The sequence below is a fragment of the Loxodonta africana genome, chromosome 14 (genome assembly GCF_030014295.1).
Source record: "Loxodonta africana isolate mLoxAfr1 chromosome 14, mLoxAfr1.hap2, whole genome shotgun sequence".
Lineage (NCBI taxonomy): Eukaryota > Metazoa > Chordata > Mammalia > Proboscidea > Elephantidae > Loxodonta > Loxodonta africana.
Window position 1 is genome coordinate 52,300,358 of NC_087355.1, and position 21,316 is coordinate 52,321,673.

Below are 21,316 nucleotides of genomic sequence, written 5' to 3' on the forward strand. Positions count from 1 at the left end.
TATTATTCTTTTCGACCCCTTTTTTTCTTTTTTATAATTTTTATTGTGTTTATTTCTTTGTATCGCCATATCTTCCTCTCCATATGGAAGGTGTATGATTACATTTCTTAGTCCTCTTTATTACTTTAACGTTGTCTTCTTTTATATAATAACATCGCTGTTACCCTGTTTTGGTCTCTTTTTTTTATCGTTTTGCTTTGTTTTTTTGGATTTTCCTGTCTGGGTTGACTTCTGGTTGCTCTGCCCAGTGTTCTAGTCTTGGGTTGATACCTGATATTACTGATTTTCTAACCAAAGAACTCCCTTTAGTATTTCTTGTAGTTTTGATTTGGTTTTTACGAATTCCCTCAACTTGTGTTTATCTGGAAATGTCTTAATTTCACCTTCATATTTAAGAGACAGTTTTGATGGCTATATGATTCTTGTCAGGCAATTTTTTTCCTTCAATTTTTTAAATATGTCATCCCATTGCCTTCTTGCCTGCATGGTTTCTGCCGAGTAGTCCGAGTTTATTCTTATTGGCTCTCCTTTGTAGGTGACTTTTCGTTCTTTTTTTCTTTTTTAATACTACAGCTGATTACAAGGAAAGCTTTAATACAATTGGGAACATTGAAGAGATTGCATACAATGCTGTTTCCTTCACCTGGGATGTGAACGAAGAAGCGAAGGTAAGTGAAAGGTAGCACTGATTCATTGTTCATGCATTTTAAACAATGTGTCCATTTTCTGCAGATGATTCTTTTACAAAAGCCTCTACAGGTAGGGAAGGATCTATTAACTTGAGCCAGGAAAAAGGGAAGCGAACCTGTTATCTTTCTCCAGAAGTCATGCACATTCAATTACTTACAGTTATATTGCTTTTTCAGGGGGCGGGGGGAGGAGGGGCGGGGAGGTGTAAGGGAATAAAGGTAGTGTGCAGGCTCCTCAGTGACCCCCATACAATGGCCAGGCAACATTCCCTTCAGGCCCCCAAGCTCCATTCAGCACCAGCGGCTGGCCAGGGTGTGCCAGCAAGCCTTTTCTCCCTGCGCTGACGACTCCTCCAATCAGCCCTCTGAGGTCTCTCCATGCTGCTTTCAGAGGCAGGAAAAGTCTTGGAGCTAATGCCTTCTTCATGGCTAATGTCACAGGCCTCCTGACCGCCACTCCTTCCAGGGTTAAGCTCGGTTGAAGGAAGGGTGCAGGGAGAGTGCAACAGGTCTCTGAGCTTCTAGACTGAAAGCAACTGCGACAACCTTGAGCCCCTTCTTTCATGCCTGCTGCTTAAGCTTGTCTTATTTCTCTGGGGTGCTAGCATCCTTAAGAAGTACAACAGTAAAATCTTGAACTGGTTTGGATAAGAAACTTTCAGTTCCAGTTGCCCATGAGTGGATTTCGACTCACAGTGACCCCACATGTTTTAGAGTAGAACTGTACTCCATAGGGTTTTTGGTGGCTGGTTTTTCCCAAGTAGATCTCCAGGCCTTTCTGGGAGGTACCTCTGGGTGGAGTCAAACCTCTAACCTTTTGGTTAGCAGCAGAGTGCATAAACCTTTTTGCACCACCCATGGGAGCACGATAAGAAAGTCGGCTCACGGATTCCTGGAATTACCTTCCAGTCACGAGTTTCTGTGATTTTATGAAAACCCCAAACTTTCCTGCTATGCTGACTCTTCTTTCTGTATTCTTATCTTCTGATCCTTATTTTGCACTTCAGGGAAGTTTCCAGAAGAAATCTAAGCTTGTTTTCTGCTTCAGTTATGTGCCATCTAGGACTGTGTTAGCAGACTTTGTCTTCAAATGAACCAAAAGGTCAATGTCAACAAGTCCATTCAATGCTTTATTGTCTGTGAGCAGGGGAAAGGTTTAATAAGAAAGGAACTGGGTTGGGAATTTGCAGGCGTGACTTACAGAAGAAGATGAATTGCTCGGTGTCTCATTTCATTCATGTATAAAACAGTGTAAATGAAATGGGCTTCAGGCCCAAGAAAGATGACTCAAATGGGCAAACAGCAAGAGAGAGTCAGAGTCGCCTGGAGAATGTTCCAGTGCTTCAGTGCATCAAGTGAAGGAGGTAGGCCTTGCTCCAGGTGGGAGATTAGGTCTCACACAGAACTGCAGGAAGTTTGTCCCTTGCACCCACTCTGCCTCCACTGAACTTCCTCACCCGAGTTATGTGCTTTCAGCACTTTATTCGTTCCCACAGCAATCTCAGCTCCAGTCCCCCTGCCCCTTCCTCTCCCAGGCTTGCTACATGCCTCATCCCGCCTCTTCCGTGTTTCCTATGTTCCTGCCTACGTCCACCTCACTCTGGCCGCTTCCTGCCTTTGCTCTTCCTGCCCCATTCTCTCGAGGCTCGATTATGAGCCATATGCTCAGGCGGCAGTCTGTGCCTCAGTTCCCTCATTAAAAACAAAGCAAAACAAACAAGAAGGCTTTTCCGAATCTCTCTGTTCTACCGAGCATCACGCCAGGGTTAAAATGTGCGATGATACAGTGCTCTGGGGAAGGGAGGCAGGGAGCCGGGAGCACACGACCTGGGACAGAGGGAGAGGCAAGGGGGGACAAAGGAATCACGTAACCGCAAGTGCTTTGTCACGATTGAAGCATGCTGTGAGTGTGAGCTGTAATGGTCACCATTATTTTCATTATCATACGATTTGTGATGATGGATGCTGTTGGGTGAGTGTATTAACTGTCATGTTTCAATGGCGACCTTTCATAGAAAAGGCATAATCAAAGGGACAACTTTAATAATGGAAGTTTCCAGCGCTGTGGTAGGCCAGTGAGAAAGTTCATTTGGGGTTGAGTTGGCCTTTCAGCCCAGTGCAGACCATACCACTCACTTCCCATAGGTGTGAGCTCACCTTTCTTGTTTACATTTGTGTGTGTGCTTGTGTTGTTTCAGGGAGACAAGTTTAAGCTCACATCTGCTTTGACAATGGCCGTAGGGCATATTTTATATTGCGGTAACACGTGTGTGTTTCTTTAATGTGTATTTCATGACTGTAGCATGGTTGTTGCAATTGTATGTGGTCTAGGTTAATCAATAAGTAACAAAAAAAATAGTCCTGAATAATTTTTCCAAGACCACCGGAGGGCTTTTAAAGGAAAATCATCAAAATAAAGCCCATTTCATTAAAAAGGCCAAGTTTCTTTTTTTGTCTGCAGAGCCAAAGGCATTTCTTATAAGATTGATCTTGTAATGAGCAGATAGCAAAAAACGAAATTGCATGGTCGTTGAAAAAAAGACTTTCAGCAATACAGGAAGGGAAGGGGGCACCTCTCACACTGGAATTGTTTGTGATTTTCATATTGTGGAATTCTTCTCAGGGGCAATTGCATTTGCTTTCTAATTCCTATTGGTAACGGCCACACTGAAATCCTTTGTAGGCTTCCGGGGCAGGGTCCCTTTTAGTGTTATATCATGCTTGGCTTGTATGGCCACAGGACACACGCTCGTGACTTATAGCCTTCATGTGACCCTTAGAATGTAATGTATGTATATATATCTGTGTGTGTGTATCACACATTTATGTATTTATGGTTTAAATTTTTCAAAATTTTTGCCCACCTTTATTGAGAGATTACTTTTTATAAATACAGTTTTCCAGGGTCTTTGGAAAATTAAACATTCTGGAAACCCTGGTGGAGTAGTGGTTAAGTGCTACGGCTCCTTACCAAAAGGTCAGCAGTTCGAAACCACCAGACGCTCTTTGGAAACTCTATGGGGCAGTTCTACTTTATCCTGTAAGGTCGCTATGGGTCAGAATCTACTCGACGGCAACGGGTTTGATTTTTGGTTTGGACATCACGGTTCCCAGTGTCTACGAGGCAACGAGTGGCTCTTGTGAGGTGCTGGCTGCTCCCCTTAATGCTTTCTCTAGGCTTCCCCATTCTGGAACTTTACCTCTGGCCCTGGTGGACATTTGAGCTTTCATGCCCCAATCACATCCCAGCCTCCAAACAACTGAATATGCGGTTTAAATCTTCATTGGTTTTCAGTGTTGGGGGAAGAAGCAATGACAAAATGGAGATTGAAATGGGAGGTAAGGTCAGCTAGGCCTGTGGCTGAGAGGAATTGGACAGAGGGCCCACCAGTGTTCCCTGGTTCCGCTGGCCAGTCCTGAGAGTGCCGCAGCAGCAGCAGGCCAGGGTTCCAGGTTGACTTGTGTCTGCACTGTTGAAGAGAGCTGCTGTGACATCCTTTTGAACGCCCACACTGGTGGTAAATCTTTATCTTTGAAGGTGCATATTATTAAAAAAAAAAAAAAGAAAGAATCTGAAATCACTTGCATCCAAATGTGAATACCTATCAACAAGTTGGAGGATACAATTTTAGGCTTAAAAAGAACTTGTTTTGCAAGGTTTTGTAAACCAACTTTGAATAAAGCAGTTTTGGAAGAGACTCTAAATACACTTTGAGCAATGGCAGCAACATTTGAGAGAACCGTATGTCTTCCCAAGTTGACTATGTAGAAGGACAGTCATTATCTGAATATTTAAGTTTTGGTGCACTTATTTTAAAAAGGCCTAGGATTTGGTAGTCTTACCACATATGTAAAATCGACAACTGATGATAAAATTTATGAATTTTTCTAGAGCACCTTCGCACTTTTTTCTTTTTTGTCGACTTACATTTTATTTCAATCTCTCATTTAGCATGAACAGAAGAAAGAAGAGGACGTGAAACTCTAATCATTTAATTTAATTGTAGAAAAAAGCATAATAATCAGGGAAGGTGTTAAAACTATCAGTTAAAATCAAGTTTGGGGATTATTCCAGATTTCAGTAGTCTCGGTTGCAGCATGATTCTGGCATAACTATCACAGAATTCTTCTACCCATAACCGGTTTTGCTGGTTGTGCCCCAGCGTCTTTCTGCGCAATGACACCAAGCAGCAGAAACTGTCTCTAATAGGACATTCTTTTGCCCTCGGGGCCTGATCCGTCTGGAAGCCCATGTAATGTGAATGGGTGGCCCTGGTCCCTGAGAAGGATACGGTGATATCCAGGAGGCTGAGGTCCTAGGGGGTCACACGGCCAAAGCTTGGACTTTGGTGCGGGTGGGGCACAGGGTGACGGGAAACAACGAGCACTGGACTGAGGCTCAGACAGCCAGGTACTAGTGCTGGCATGGAATAGCCGGCCTTGTGACTTCCCTTTTCTGCACTTTGGTCTCCTCAGCTGTAAAATGGCAGGTGGGGAGGGGCTGTGTGTATGACAGATTATGAAGGTCCCCTCCCTATGACTCCTGGGGGCAGAGTGGTGGCTCAGTGATAGAATTCTCACCTTTCATGTGGGAAACTGGGGCTCAGTTCCCAGCCGGTGTGCCTCACGTGCAGCCACCACCCATCTGTCAGCGGAGGCTTGTGTTGCCATGATGCTGAACAGGTTTCAGTGGGGGCCTGGCAATAGATTTCCAAAAATCAGTCAACGAAAAGCCTATGGATCACGAAGGTCCTATCCACAACTGATCATGCGGAAGGCTTAGGACTGGGCAGTGTTTTGTTCCATTGTGTATGGGGTTACCATGAGGCAGGGTTGCCATGAGTTGGGGTGACGTGACAGCAACAACAACAACCATATGACTCTAATGGGAAGACTGCAGTATCACATTCTCTCCATGACTCCCATTGAAAATCTATTTTAATTTTTTTTTTTATGATTCCCATTGAAAAGTCTGTTTTTAATTTTATTTCTTCCCTTAACCAAGCACTGGTGCCTAAAAAGTAGATTTGCTGGGCACTAATCCCTGAGATGTGGAATTCCCACGCAAGAACCTATTGAATTATTGAAGCGAGAGAGCTCAGATTCCTGGCAGCGATTGCTGCCTTTCTCTAGGCGATGACATCACCCAGAGCAGGAGTGCAGCAAACCCTAATTACAGGCTTCCCTTTCTCCCCGATTTCTAAGGAGATCCTTGAGACTGGGCCCCTTATGTTTGTCCAGTGCCATTTTCTGCGTTCACAGTGATTTCAAGATTAAACCAACTGTGGTGTGCTACAAAGACGTCTCTCATGTGACCACAGAGGAGAATTACTTATTTGAGCATTAAGATGTTACTCAGTGTTTTGTGTTAACTTTCAGGAATAAGTTTCTGAAAGTGAAAGATGTGGCAGTCACTTCTGTAAGCTTTACAGCTTTGGAAACCCTGTGGGGCAGCTCTCCTCTGCCCGATAGGGTCGCTATGAGTCGGAAGTGAATTGACAGCAATGAGCTTGGGATTTTGGTTGTGTCTTTTCATGAGAACACCATACCAATACACTCCCCCTGCCCCCCGCATTTCTGTGCTTCACCCTTCCCGCGGTTTATAACTCCTGAAAATGAAGGAGGCGTCTTTACATGAAAGTTTTGTTAATCCTCTACATCCAAGTCCTTCTGAGTTTTCTTGATTCAGTGAAAATGTTCCTCCTCTCTCACTTGTACCACTAAGCATCCAAGCAGACAGATAAATCCACTACTAACCCATCCCCCTGTCTCTATGATTTAAAAAAAAATCTACTATAATTCAATAATATGAAACTTTCTCCTGAGTTGGAAACCCTGGTGGTGTAGTGGTTAAGCACTACGGCTGCTAACCAAAGGGTCAGCAGTTCGAATCCACCGGGCGTTCCTTGGAAACTCTGTGGGGCAGTTCTACTCTGTCCTATAGGGTTGCTATGAGTCAGAATCTGCTCGATGGCACTGGGTTTGGTTTTTGGTTTGGTTTCTCCTGAGTTACTTTTTTGCTGCTTTTTGGTTTAACACCTTCGCTTGTACAAGGTAGAGGAAAGTTACTCACCTGAGTGATGTCTACCCAGTTCCTTCTTCTAACCTTGTTCAGTGTCAGGAGGGGACTTTGGGGGACTGTTTAGTCCAACTCCCTGCTTTGCTAGATCAAGAGTGAATATTCTTCCCACATTTTGGGGTTGGGGGAGGAACTTTCAGGCAGGAATTGAGATGACCAAGTACACAGATGAGGCATGTATTTTCTGCTCTGGTAACAGATGTTTGTGGTGAGGTTGGGGGTGTCAGCTGAGACCTGATGGGGGTGTGGTGGGACGCAGAGACACTCAGAGACATTGTGGATAATTCCTGTGCATCTCAGATTCTCATTCCACTATACATTAACTTTCCATACACTAGGCACGCAAGGTTAGTCAAGTGGAAAAGGTAGGCTTTGAACCCAGGTCCCTCTGAGTCCAGAGTCCATGCTCTTAACCACTTTACCAACAGAGGGACATCTTTAGTTTTTTCTGTAGATCACAGCATGCTAAGATTTTTCTTCTCAAAGAATCTATGGGGCAGAACCTATGTGTGACTAGAAAGAAAACAAATGATCAGCCCCATTTCCTCGAGCAAAGCAGTTCACTTAGGTCTCTCTGCTTTTGCCCCATCCCCCACTCCAAGCAAAGATAGGCTTGCTGGTCCAACAAATCTAGCTCATAGGTCTCTCCCAATTCAATGTTTGTTATTGTCTGGCACGTTACCTGTTCATATCATATATCTCATTGATCAGAATGACTATGAGAGTGAGGGCTATTTGAGATTGTTTACCCTCATCAACTGTGTATGTGTGTGTGTGTTGAGTAGCCCAACATTCATGATCTTATTTGCATAATTATTGCCCCTCTCACTCTCCATTAATGTAGATCAGTGCATGCTCGGTAATGTTGCAATCCTGAGACATGTCAATATTTTCTTCTCTGTACCTTTATAACATTTAGTCTCTCTTTCCTCAATTGCTTTATAATTTCTTTTCCTGGTTCCTTAAGTTTAATTTCCACACTGTTTCATTTAAATTATTTCTATGCACCTTTTAAAAAAGAAATACTTTCTTCAGTTATGAATGATGAAGACTATTTCTTACTCTTTTGTTTTTTTAACCATGCAAGAAGCACAGATTAAAAAGATAATATAAAATTAAATGGAGCAAGGATTATTATCAGACAAGAGAAGGTTGCAGAAGGCACATAATGGCTACTTGACATATGTGTGCAACTTTAAGAAACTCAGCAAACAAAAATCCACGTTTACCAAGCTGGTAAATCGGAAGTGAATATTCACACAGAAACAGAGTTCATTTTCTGGATAGATTCCTCTCAATCTGGGTTTCTTTGGATTCTTTCAGTGAACTGGATTTATAAATAAGTTTCACATGGAATTTTTGAAACTGTGGGGAAATTCAAGGCGGGGCGTAGTGATATTACCCCTGGGCTTTATTTCTCTTAATATTTTTACTTCATGTGTTGCCTTTGTACCTGATTTTGCTTTACTATCAAGGAATACATCTGAGACCCAAGACCCATTCTGAGGGGTGGAACGTGAGTGTGCTAAGATGAGGCAGTAGGCTGAGAAGGAAAATAAAAGTGAAAAGTTGCAAGTAAAAAGTTCTCTATATTTATAAATCCATCCAAAGTGAAGAAAGTGGAGTTAATTTATGGCTCCAGGACTGACCTGCAGCTTCCCTGGACGTAAGGGTACATTTGTATGCCCTGGGGTGTAGTGGCTGCAGCTAACTTCCTTCCTATTGTGAGATACAACTGGAGTTGTCGTATGTGGAGACTGGTTTTACCACATAAAATCCAGTGTTCTTCCTTTTCTAGCTGTGTGGATCTACCCTTTCTCTTGCAGTGCTATCTTCTGAGTTGCAACTGGTAGTCAGCAAGCCAAGCCTAGCTTGTGGTTCCATCAGCTGCTAAAAAAACAAACAAAAAAACCCGTTGCCATCTAGTTGATTCCGACTCATAGTGACCCTACGGGACAGAGTAGAAGTGCACCATAGGGTTTCCAAGGAGCACCTGGTGGATTCGAACTGCCTACCTTTTGGTTAGCAGCCGTAGCTCTGAACCACTATACCACCAGGAGCTAGTGAAGAGGAAAAACAGCCTGTCTGTCCTCATTATCTCAGTTTCAGCAACTTAAAAGATGGCACGGTAGAAACTGCAGTGCTTTGAGCATAGCCTGTGGGAAGATTGTAAATTGGAGAGAATATAGAGAGATCTAGAGGTCTTGTAAGGAGCCCTGGTTGCTCAGTGGCCCAGTGCTTGGCTGCTAACTGAAGGTCAACAGTTCAAGCCCACCAGCGGCCCCGCAGATGAGAAGACCAGGCCACCTGCTCGTATAAAGATTACAGCCTAGGAAACCTTATGGGGCAGTTCTGCCTTGTCCTATAGGGTCACTATGAGTTGGAATCAACTTGATGGCATACAACAACAACCATCTTATACATTGCAAATTATTCCATATCTTTGTGGTTGAAAATAAGGTTATGTTAATTAAAAGATCAGCTTGAAATTCAGTACTAAGTTATGGCAGATTCATTAAGCTGCCTCAAATTTATTCTTTTTTTCCCTCCCCACTTCTTTCTCTCTTCCCCCTCCCCTGACATTTCTTTTGGGTCTAAAATGTTTAGTTTAATAAACTTACATTGACCCCCCACTGTGTGATGAGCACAGCATTTTAGAAAATTAGAGCTTCGATAGTCTTGGTGAATCATACCTCCCTAGGCTGTGTTTCTGAATGGAGAATGTTCTTTCTCTGCTTATCTCCAGCACTGGACACCGAGGGAGAAGATATGTAAATATTGATTTTCAGGATGAAAAGAAAAACCAAAGGACTGAACAAAGGGGGCCATACTCTTCAGTACCTTGTGGGTTCTTGACCTCTTTTATTTTACCCCAGAGTAGTTTGATGCGTTTGCCTGAGGACTTCTCATCTTGCTTACAAGAAAGTCTGGCATAATACGGAGTTGATAGATTTTACTGATTAAAAAAAAGTTACCCCTAAACTTTTTGGCTTAGGTAGGGCCAAATTTTAAACAGGCTACCATAAGGAAGGTTAGAGATATTATAGGGCATCTTCATGGTCTCAAAGGAAAAGAAATGGGGTGGTGGAGACTCCTGGGAGGAGTCTTGAAAGGTCAAGACACACACTTCAAATCAGAGCAAATGGCATTTTTATGTGTTTGCTGGGGTGTGGCATGGGTGAAGAAAGCTTTAAAAGGGAAAGGTAAACATTTGCTAGAGTCTTTGGTATTGAACTTAAACAAAGCCATGCCTTTGTTCCAGTTTTATAAGGTAATGGATGGCAGGAAAAGCTATAAACCTGCAGCTAATTCATATGGAGAAGGAATAATCTTTGGAACACATCTCACTGAAGATATCAACAGCTTGATCTTTTGTTTATATATAGAGTATCCATGGTTTCTGCCCTGTATTCAGCTTAGAGATCTGTAACTAACAGGTATGAAATGTTGTATGTGTGGATTTCATAGAATGGCGATGTGTGTACGTGCACAATGACTAATATTTGTTCAGTGATTACCATACACCAGGCACTTTGCCAGACACTTTACGCAATACTCATAATTTAAGTGGATATTATTTTTCACTTAACAGTTGAGGAATCTGAAGCTCAGAGGGAGGTTAGCTAGCTTGCCTAAGGTTGTACAGCTAGTGTGTAGCACACGTAGAATTATGAATTCTGAAACATTGCAGTTTCCACACTGCCTTTTTGAGTTGGGAGGATCTAGTAGTAGTATCCTCTTGAGTATCTCTGACAAGGGAACACTCATTCCTTCAAAGAAACCTACCTGCTGCGTATCACACAGCCTTCCAGGCAGTGGGATTCATGGACAAATGAGTCATAGACCCTGCTCTCAGGGAACTTCTTGCTGGGGCAGGGAACTGAGTCATAGATGTAAATAGCCATAATACAAGGTAGAAAGTGAAAATGGCTCTAAAGAAGGTAAAGTGTTAAAGTGTTAGGAGAGTTCTAAAGTGAGAGATAACTCTTTTTCATTTTAAAATAATTTTTTCCAATTAAAAAAAAAAACTCTAAATGAAAGGTCAGAAGAATAACACTGTGTATCTTTCACTTAGATTAACTCATTGTTAATATTTTGCCACGTTTACTTTATCTCCTCTCCCAATCTTTCTTTCTCCCCCTCCCTTCCTCTCTGCTCCCCTCTCTCTCTGTCCATCCGCTACACACACAGACACACACAGACACACACACACACCTGTTTGTAAATTGTAGACACCTTGTGCTTTATTTCTAAATACTTTAGCATGTAGAGATCAGCTTTTGGTGCCATCAGGGAAGACATGAGGATGGATATGGCATGTGGGCTGGGTCTTAAGGGTCAGGTGGAATTTAGACACGTGGAAGTTGGAAAGAGAAGTACGCCAGGTGGAAGAACTAGATGGTCGCCGGTGCAGACACTGGGAAGCAAAAGAAGAGCAGTGCCTGTGAAGCTCAGGAGAGAAGTTAGAGATGTTTGTAAAGAAGTGAGGATGGAAGTCAGTAGTGGATGAGATTTGAAAGGAGAGGATATGGAGGGTGTGCAAAAGGGAGTCAAGGATAGGACTTTAGATCTTTCCCATTTAGAGACTAGAAGAAGAGGAGCCAGAGCAAGAAGCAGTGGTCAGAAAGCAGAGCACAGTAGAAGAAAGGAGTAGAGGGAGGAGGAGGGGGAAGAAGAAGAGGTAATGGCTAATGAAGTCAAATACTTTAGGCAGGGATTTTTCAAAGTATGGTCCTCTGCACACTGCATCAGCATCACCTTGGGAATTGGCTAGAAATGCAAATTCTTGGATGCCACCTTAACAGTTGGCGTGGAATCAGTTTTGACCTGTGATGACCCCTTGTGTGTCAGAGTAGAAATGTGCTCCATAGGGTTGTCAGTAGTTGATTTTTCAGTAGACTGCCAGGCCTTTCTTCTGAAGATCCTCTAGGTAGACTCGAATTTATACCCTTTCGATTAGCAGCCAAGAGCATTAACTGTTGTGTCATCTGAAGACTCCCACCCCACCCTCGATCTACTGATTCAGAAACTTAAGAGATTGAGCCCTGATGTCTCCTGGGAGCCTAATGTACACAAAATTTGAGGACCTCTGCTTATAAGGATGCTGCTGAGAAGGCTGACCTTGAAGAAAGCCATTTCAGTAGAATGTTGAAGTTAGAAGTCAGAGTAAAAATAGTGACACAGCCTATACACTGCCAATAACTTATATGTGTATATGGGTACAAAAAATGTAGAAAGACATTCATTGCAGCATTGTTTATGAGATGAAAAGACTGGAAATGACCTAATGTTAAAGACATTGTTACTGTTTAAAAGAGAGAGGGAGAGAGTTATCCTCAAATTCTATTGTTAAATTAAAACAGCAAAATGCAGACCTCTGCGTGTACTATGCTACCAGTTGTGTAAAGAAGAAGAAGACTTCTATTTGCTCAGCGTATTTATAGAATGACATACAAGAAAGTGTGGAGGAGACTTAACTGTTGGTTGGCTGGGGAGCAAGGAGGGGTGTTAATTTTCACAGCGTGCTCTTTGTGTGCCTTTTGAATTTTGTGCACTTTTCCGGTATTACAAACTCGAAACAAGCTTTAAGTATTGAACACGAACAGAAAAAGTTTAACAACAACTGATGAACAAGTTGAATGAGTGAATCTTTCAACCTCTGCTTAAATTCCTTCTCTGGCTGGGAGTTTTTTTATTTCCTGAAGCAGCTCAATCTATTGTTACCCGTTGTCAAACGTCTTCCTTATCCTGACGTGACGTTTCACAAGATAGAGTAAAATGGGAGACTGTTGCCCTCTGAACAGCAACGAGGGCTTTTGTCTGAGAGACTTCTCCCCTCACTCTTTCCCCCACCACGTCTGTGACTCCACCCCAACACAAGCGCTATGGTGAGATGGCTTTAATGTGTTTTAAATCAGTTCACCTTAATTAAATATCTGCTCGGATACTGTATGATCTCACTTATATGAAATAGGCAAATATATAGAAACCAAAGGTTATTAGTGGTTACCAGAGTGGGGGGGGGGGCGTTGCTGTTCAGGTGGCAGAGAGTTTATGGTAATGGTGATGGAATAATTCAGAAAAGAGTGGTGATAATGGTTTTACAACGTGAAGAATATAATCAATGCCAATTGATTTATGTATGTAAAAATTGTTGAATTGGCGATTTTTCTTTATGTGTATGCACCCAATTAAAAAATCTGTTTGTTCAAATTATTGTACATCAAAACTAATCAACCTTTGAATCGTTTGGAAATGATTCAAAGAAGCCAGTCAGGAAGCTATTTTAGTAATCTGATAAAAGGAAGGAGAACTGGACCTGTAGGAGCCATGGAGATTTAACTAAGGAAGAGAACCTCAAAGGCGCAGTTGCTGCAGTGAGCTGCCATTGAATTGACCCCTGACTCATGGTAACCCTGTGTACAACAGAACAAAACACTGTGATCCGTAGAGTTTTCACTGGCTGTTTCTGGAAGTAGGTTGCCAGGCATTTCTTCTTAGAACATCTTAGTCTGGAAGCTTCTCTCAAACCTGTTCAGCATTGTAGCAGCACACAAGCCTCGACTGACAGGTGGGTGGTGGCACACATGTGGTGCATTGGCTGGGAATCGAACCCCAGTCTTCAACATGAAAGGCGAGAATTCTACCACTGAACACCATTGCCCTGCAGGACCAGTTGGGGGGAAAATGACATGATGTGGGGGTGAAGAATAGTTGGAAATCAGAGGAAATGACCAGTTGGAAGACTAAGTGCTGAGACGATGGAGATAATGATAAAATGGTTTTGATTTTCATGGCATTTTAACAGTTTAAAAACATGTTCCCATTTACATGTCACAGTACCAAGTTGGGGATTATTATGCTTATTTAAAAAATGAGGAATTTGGGGCCTGGAAAGGTTGAGTAACTAGTCTAAGCCCATAGCGCCAGGATTTGCACCAGCTAGATCATTTTGAGCCTTTTAGTACCTTGGTTTTTTTTTTTTTTTTCTCGCTGTACCTTCCAGCATTGAAGGAAGTACTTTTTCTTCCTCTCACAAAACTTGACTTGTAAGTTGCTCCCGTTTACTCTCTGCTTCTGAAGTTCTTGGAGCCCTGGTGGCACAGTGGTTAAGAGCTTGGCTGCTAATCAAAAGGTCGGCAGTTCGAATCCACTAGCCAGTCCTTGGACACCCTATGGGGCAGTTCTACTCTGTCCTGTAAGGTTGCAATGCATCAGTCTTGACTTGAGAGCAACAGATTTGAAGCTCTTAGCTCCCACGATGCTCCTCTCCTCACCCTCTTATACTTTTCCTCTCTTACTGCCTTAATACCTCCTCTGTCTTGGAGAACCACCTCTGCCCTGCCCTGCTGCCCACTGCCTGAGCTGTAACCATCCCTCCTTTCCCTGTCAGACTTCCCAGCTGAGATACTGCTCTCCACCTTTGTTCCCTCTCTCACTCATCCCAGAAGTCTAGCTCCGCTTTCTCTGGAAGGGCCCAAGAGCCTCCTTGCTACTGACCCTGATGGCTTTTTCTCAGACCTCACTTTCCTCGTTCTCTCTCATCACTTGGGCGTTGGATACTGTGGCCCCAGCTCTATCTGCCCTTGGCCTCAGTGATGCAACTGACTTCATCAAGTGTTCATTACTTCATCGCAGGGATACAAGCACCTTGGTTTGTCACTCCCTTTCAGTCTTTTTCTTCACTCCGCCAGCACAAACCCTCCTCTCCCATCAGGCTGGTCTCCTCACTATTTTCAAAGCCAGCATGCACTTTCTTCTGCATCTCATCATCTCTCTTTCTCTTACCTTAAGTCTCCTACAAGAAATCTTTCCTGGGTACCTTGTTGAATTCTCTATTCTTCAAGCTCTTACAGCAAGTATAGGCTGGATAATCCAACTTAGTATCTAATTATGTATTTTCCACAGTGTGGAGACTGCTGTGCCCACTTTCCCTTGAGGGCAGGGCCTTGCTCTAGATTTCTATATCTCCCATAGCATTTAGCATACTGCTGAATATAAAGTTGGTGTTCAATTTATGTTTATTGATAGATGGATAGTAGTTGGATGATAGATAGGTAGGTAGGTAGATAGATAGATGGATGGATGTCATTAGTTGCTGTTGAGTCAATTCCAACTTATGGAACCCCATGTTTGCAGAGTAGAACTGCCCCATAGGGCTTTCAATGACTGTGACCTTTTGGAAGCAGATCACCAGACCTGTCTTCCAAGGTGCCTTTTGTGAGCTCAAACCGCTGCTTAACTATTCGCACCACCCAGATAGATAGATAGTTGTAGATAGATAGCATTTCTTGAGGATGAATCTGGTCAGAGCAGCTAAGTCCACTGTGTTATCCTGGCAACTTCAGCTACTCAGATCAATCTCAGCTTCCAGGGGGTGCTGCTAACAAAAGCAAGTGCATGGATAAAGGGGGAAATGTGTATTTTTAAAAAGTAATGTATGCCCTCTTAATTCACTTGGCAAATATTTGTTGCGGGTCTAGTATGGGCCTGGTACCCGGAATAGAATAAGCTTAAGGAGAACCAGGGCCTTCCTCTCGTGGGGCTTACAGCCTGGAGCAGACAATTTAGTAGTAAACAAATGAACAACAAATAAATTGAAATAATGTTAAGTGCTGTGAAGAAAATAGAAAACAGCAATGTGATAGAGTGTGCCAGTGGTTGCAGGCCAATGGGGTGGGGGAGGAGAAGGAGGAGCAGGAAGGCAACTCTAGAGGAAGTGCTCAAAGCAGGTATGTCTGGGGTGTTGACAGTGGACTAAAATCTGAATGAGAAGAAGAAGTTGGCAATGTAATGATCTGAAAAGTTTTGGCATGTTCTAGAAACAACCAGTTGAGTACGAAAAGACTATGGGAAACTATGGTAGATTATGTGAGTAAGTTGAATGTGTGTCTGTGTGTGTGCATACACAGCCATAGTATCTGCAGGGGAAAATAAGAAAATATAAAGCTTTAAATCCTTCCCTAAAAGTGCCACATAAATGAATGTTTCAGGTAATCTAGTAGTTTCTTAGATCTTCCACTAAATAGCAAGCTCCCCGAGGGCAGGGTGTGTCTCATCATTCTGTGTCCCTACCTCCTAGCACAATGCCAGGCACAGAGAGAAGATACTTGATAAATGTTTGATGAATGAATGCATGAAGGAAGTGAATGACTACCCAGGCCTGAGATTTCATTATGTTGATATTGTCTACTTTTAGTTTGTCTTTCTGTCTCAACTTGCATTGCATCTGCACCCAAATACAGTCATATCCAAATGGAAGAAAAATGATAAAAGATAAGAAAACACACTGTAAGGTCTTCAATAATTACAAGACCGGAGAAGGGAATTCAGGGAAATTGGCATGTATTTATATAATTTTTTGTGAAAGGGGAATATGATGTTCTAGTGTTAAAATTAATTATTTCTCAATGTGTAGTTTGTTCTCATACTCATAATTTAAAGACTAACACACAGGTAATTTCTTGGAAAAGAGCTCTTCAGGGTCTCCAACCATCAGGATGTAAGTAACTTCTTCCATCTTTAGTCAGAGGGACCTTCTTAAAAGTGCAAAATACAGTTGTTTAAAGAAGAAACAAATACATTATATCAAATCAAAGGTATGGTTTTTAAACTCCAAATTGCCTTCTAAATCAAAGACAGGCCTACTCATTTTGATGGAAAACTCTCAGAAAAAATGTTTGCGTTAAGAATCAAGTTAATGTAGCAATTCATCACCTGCATGTTTTAATAAATTGTACTCAGTGCCCACTGCACTAGTCAGAAATATGACCTGAGCAGTCACTTGTCTTCTGTAGGATCCGCAAAATGGAATTATCATCCACATATAACTAACGATTAAGACATCAAATGTCATGAGACTGCGTCTGTTTCTGGGAAAGTTCTTGGTACACTTAGAAGAAAATCTATCTTTGAAACAATGATGGATTTAAAATGATAGCTGTCACTTGTCTGAAAACACCTGACTTTGTATGTTTTTCTAAATGAATTATGCACTATCAGAATCATAGGAAAACAAGTAACTGAGGTTTCGAACATATTCAACAAACATACAACATTCATAACTCTTGGGCGACAGACCAATTGTTCATTTCATTTATGTGCCCTTTATATAATCGGGCTCCTACTGAAGTGAAAAAGAACTTTCTGTGCTTGACATTTGGATGAGCATTTGGTAGGGGACATCAGATTTTTTTCCCTAAGCTTCTCTAATCCACATTTACAATCAAGTGCTTTGCAGATAAACTTCCAAGAAATCTGCTCTCATGTTTGCCTGCTGCGCATGAGCTGGGACATGGTTGGGTTTGCAAGATGAAACAAATGAATGCTTATCGGTTTCCAAGCCAAGGTTTTAGTTAATGCCCTTCCATGCCTTCTCAACCCCCCACCCCTGAACTGCAGTTAAAGTTCAACCATTTGGGTTTTGAGCGCAGCACAGCGAGACTATGATTGATACCATCGGGCACCGAAACGGTTCTTTGTTGCTGGGTCAGGCAGCCAGGCGAGAGAAAAGTGCTGCCAACCCCATTATAAAATCCTTGCCTGTTATGATAACTCTGAGAGCTGCCAACACAATGTAGCAGAGAAGACAAATTCTCATATCGTTCCCTCTTTACGAATCAGGATGTCATGAATCAAAGAGAGCCCATTGGGCCTTCTACTAAGGACCCTGTCTGTATTAAGAGGCCCTTGTCTAAGTGTCTCCCAATAGAGTCTAGTGTGTGGTAGCTCATCTGACCTTTAAAAACCGTCTCTACTGGGCGACTGATTTTTGTAGCTCCTCCAAGGAGAATTTAGTCCATTTATTGTAGTGTATTACCAGTAAGCACCTGTTATTTCAGTGGTTCTCTCCTATTCAAGTGGTCCTTATAAATATACACAGTCCATCATCACTCTAACTCTCTTAGGTGAGACTGGGAGCTGACAACGCCACAATTAATATTGCTTCCTGCCTGTCTGAGTGTGTGTTCACTGTGAGTGATGTATGGATACATCAGTGAGCCAGCCATGAATTCTAATCATTTAGGAAATATTCATCAGAACACCTTTCTCTTCTGGCTTCTGTTGCAGTAAGCAGGCTTTATGAGGGTTTGGAAAAAACCAGTCTGGTTTGAGGTTCACATGGGTTACAGCCACCAACAGGCAGATTGCTATACGAAACCAATGGTCCAGATCACAGACAACTGCATAGCTCAAAAGAGTGATCAGTTGATTTGCTGACATCAAGCTGTATTTACATGTTCTGGCCAAGATAATCCCGTTGTCGGTAACAACAATAATAATAAAAGGAGTCAAGTGCTCGGAGAGAAGTCTATCTTTTTTTTTTTTGACCTACAGTTCAGTGTTTGATGAAGCTAATGTAATTTTTACAGCACAATTGTACTGTCTCTCTGCCCATCTAGTCCCTGACTTCTGTGATTGCAGGGACCATAACTGGCACATCTATGCTAATGCCTAGCGCAGTCTCAGGAACTGGGCAGGCACTTAAAAACAGTGATTGCATCAATGAACATTGAATAAAAATTCTGTGCCGGTAGGATATCTCTAGGCGAAGTGGATAGCATTTTCTGCTGTGTGTAGCCTTGGTGGGCAAAGTATTTTTCCACCCTGGAATTTTAGTAGGAGAATCAGGTACAGCATACTCTTTCTTAGTAGTTTTCATCACTCAGTTCCTCTGGATCATCTGACATTTCCATCTTTAACCGTTCTCTTTTTCTCTACCATTCCTCAATAATGGACAACTATTTATGGAGTCCCTGCTCTGAGCCCAGTATCTCTGTGGGTTTCATATTCACTGTTCCCCTCCAGGTTCAGTGCTCTGATCTGCATTCTTGTGGCCTCTGTGAACACCTTTTGTTAGGAGAGCTTTGACCCCTCTGTGTTGGTCATTGTTGAATTACTCAACTGTCTTCCCCTTGAGCTGTCAGCTCCGTGAGGCAGGGAGATGTGTCTAATCTTGTGTTTGACCCATTGTGGGCTGGAGTAGATGTGAGTAGAATGAATGAATGAACAAATGAATTATGTTGTTGTTGTTGTTAGGTGCTGTTGAGTCAGCAAATGAATTATATAATGAGTGAAATGATTGTATCCATGGTTTGGATCATCTTTAGACACTTGTTTTCAGATGGTGTCTGGAAATGTGAGAGCCTGTGGCACAATGCACAAGGTTGCTGTGATTAGCATGACACTAAGACCTGTTAGCTGGCCCTGACTACTACTGATAATCTTCTTATTGTCAGGTGAGGAGCTCAAAAATAAAGTAGAAGTGATTTTTCTAGACCATGGCACTAGAAATGAGATGCCTGGTTGTATAAATTGCCTACAGGCATTGGGCTTGAAATGAATTAGATCAGGCCTGGTAGTTAAATGAGAAATGCAAAGTGATGTTTCTATTGCAGCTCATGGTAGGGGTCTGTGGATTCTGCAGGGCTGCTCTGTGTGGTATTGCTATGACTTAAGAGGATTCAGTTCAAGAGTTTGAAGGTGAATGAAAAGTTCAAGGACCAAATAGAATAAAAAAGAGAAATAAGGGCCAGAAAATTCTTCTGAGGAAATGGCTTTTAGAATACATTGGTGTACAGTTCTAAAGCAGTGAGTGACTTCTTTATGATACTTTTCTTTCCTTCTGTTTCATGTCTGACTTCATCAGCTCTACTTTTACTTTCTCAGTAACAATAAGCTAGCATTTACATTCTGTCTTTCAGGAAAACATCTTAAAAATGGTGTAAAAGGAAAATTGAAAACCAATGCAATAGTATTCATGGGAAGGTATTATCTTATATTTTTAATATCCTGGAGGTCAAAGAAATGACTAATATGTTGAGAAGACATAGTTTTTCTCAGTTCACTTATGCAGGTTTTAAAAAATTGTAAGAATTTGCTGATAATACTTTAAGAAAAGTAATTTAAATTGTCAGCTTCAAGATAAAGTATGAAAGAAAACATTTTATAAATTTATAATTAAATAATGTATGAAATACATCCAGTGTTATGCGCTTAACATGGCATATGCATTTTTAGTATATCATTTTATGGCGACATGTGAATTATCTCCTTTCTCTTCCTCAGATTTTCATCACCGTGAATTGCCTGAGTACAGATTTCTCTTCCCAAAAAGGAGTGAAAGGACTTCCTTTGATGATTCAGATTGATACATACAGTTATAATAATCGTAGCAATAAACCCATTCATAGAGCTTATTGCCAGATCAAGGTCTTCTGTGACAAAGTGAGTAAAGATGACAGTTTTTCATAAAGGTATCTTTGTCATTACATATTACTTTTAATGACATTTTCCCCTTAGCACCTTCTCTTGTCTAGTAGTGTCAAAATAATCATCTTATCAATCACAGTGGGAGGGGTAATATTTTATTGTTAATTCCTGTTAGCTATCAAATTTTTTTTTATCTAGATAGTCATTTGTCAACTGTAATTTTTTTTAGCCAATCCTTTTTACCACTGATTTAATGACTGACTTACATGACTGTGCCATGAGTTTGATTCAATTAGATGGCTGAAATAACAGATTAATAGTTTCTACTGCATATAGATCCTGTTCTAGAATATGTCAAGTTACTTTCATTATTTTACGGGTTAAATGGGATCTGATTTAGGATTTTTTGGAATGGGATTAGCACCTATAAAGTAAGTAAAAATGCATTTAGATGATGGTGTAGTTTTTTAATCTTCCTGAATCCAACCATAACAGAGACAACACAATTAGAATAGCAAAACTTAAAATTCCATGATTAGGTGATAAGATGGCCCCACAAATCCAAAATACAAGTGGGACCAAACAATGACAATTTCAAGACCTGTGTAATATTAGCATCTGTGAGGGAGAAAGAAGGAAAGCAACAGGGCCACTTGATGACCAAGAACAGGAAACCTACAAAATTGTTCTAAGGTGTTTATTGGAATGTGGGCCATCTGAGAACAGCATGTGAAATGTGTTGGGGGATATTTTGCTCCTGAATGTAAGAGAACTGAGCATTCAAGTGGCTTGGACCTGTGAACTCTCAAAAGTCACAAACTCTTGTCCCTTTTGTCCCTAGGACAAAACCCTGCTCTGAAGAAAAACTCCTGGAAATAGAATCCAAATTGAGTAAGACAGGAAAAATAAAGGGATAAAAAAAGAGAAAGTCCAGATAAAAATGAGGAAGAGAAGGGAAACAGAGGAAGCAGATTTCAGAAAATACAACACTTTTTTTTTTTTTTTTTTAATCACTTTGGGGTCACAACAGAAGAGGAAGCATAAGAGCCACGAAGCTAGAAGAACTATGCTGGCCCATCCATTTCTTTTAAAAACTACCAACAGAAAAGAAAAATAGTTGAATCGCATACATTGTCTCATGAAAAAAGAGATTAAGATCAGACTGACTTCTCTGTGGACAATGAGTGCGTGCCAGAAACACATGTGAAGACAGGTGAAAATGGTAGCCCAGTTGTTCGAAATAAGTGAAAAAGAAATTAAGAAAATAGTAGAGGTTATGAAGATCAATATAAAACAGGATTTGAAAAACTCAGACGTGAGATGTTTGGAGAATGGA

At 41.5% G+C, this 21,316-nt stretch overlaps 1 protein-coding gene across 1 annotated transcript in view; it reads left to right on the plus strand.

The window, feature by feature from the left end:
• GRHL2 (grainyhead like transcription factor 2) overlaps window positions 1–21,316 on the plus strand; it is a 108,834-nt gene that overhangs the window by 43,662 nt on the left and 43,856 nt on the right. Inside the window, exons 7-8 of the mRNA XM_010588434.3 lie at window positions 574–668; window positions 19,837–19,995. Of these exons, the coding sequence (XP_010586736.1) occupies window positions 574–668; window positions 19,837–19,995 (254 nt within the window). The remainder of the gene's footprint in view (window positions 1–573; window positions 669–19,836; window positions 19,996–21,316) is intronic.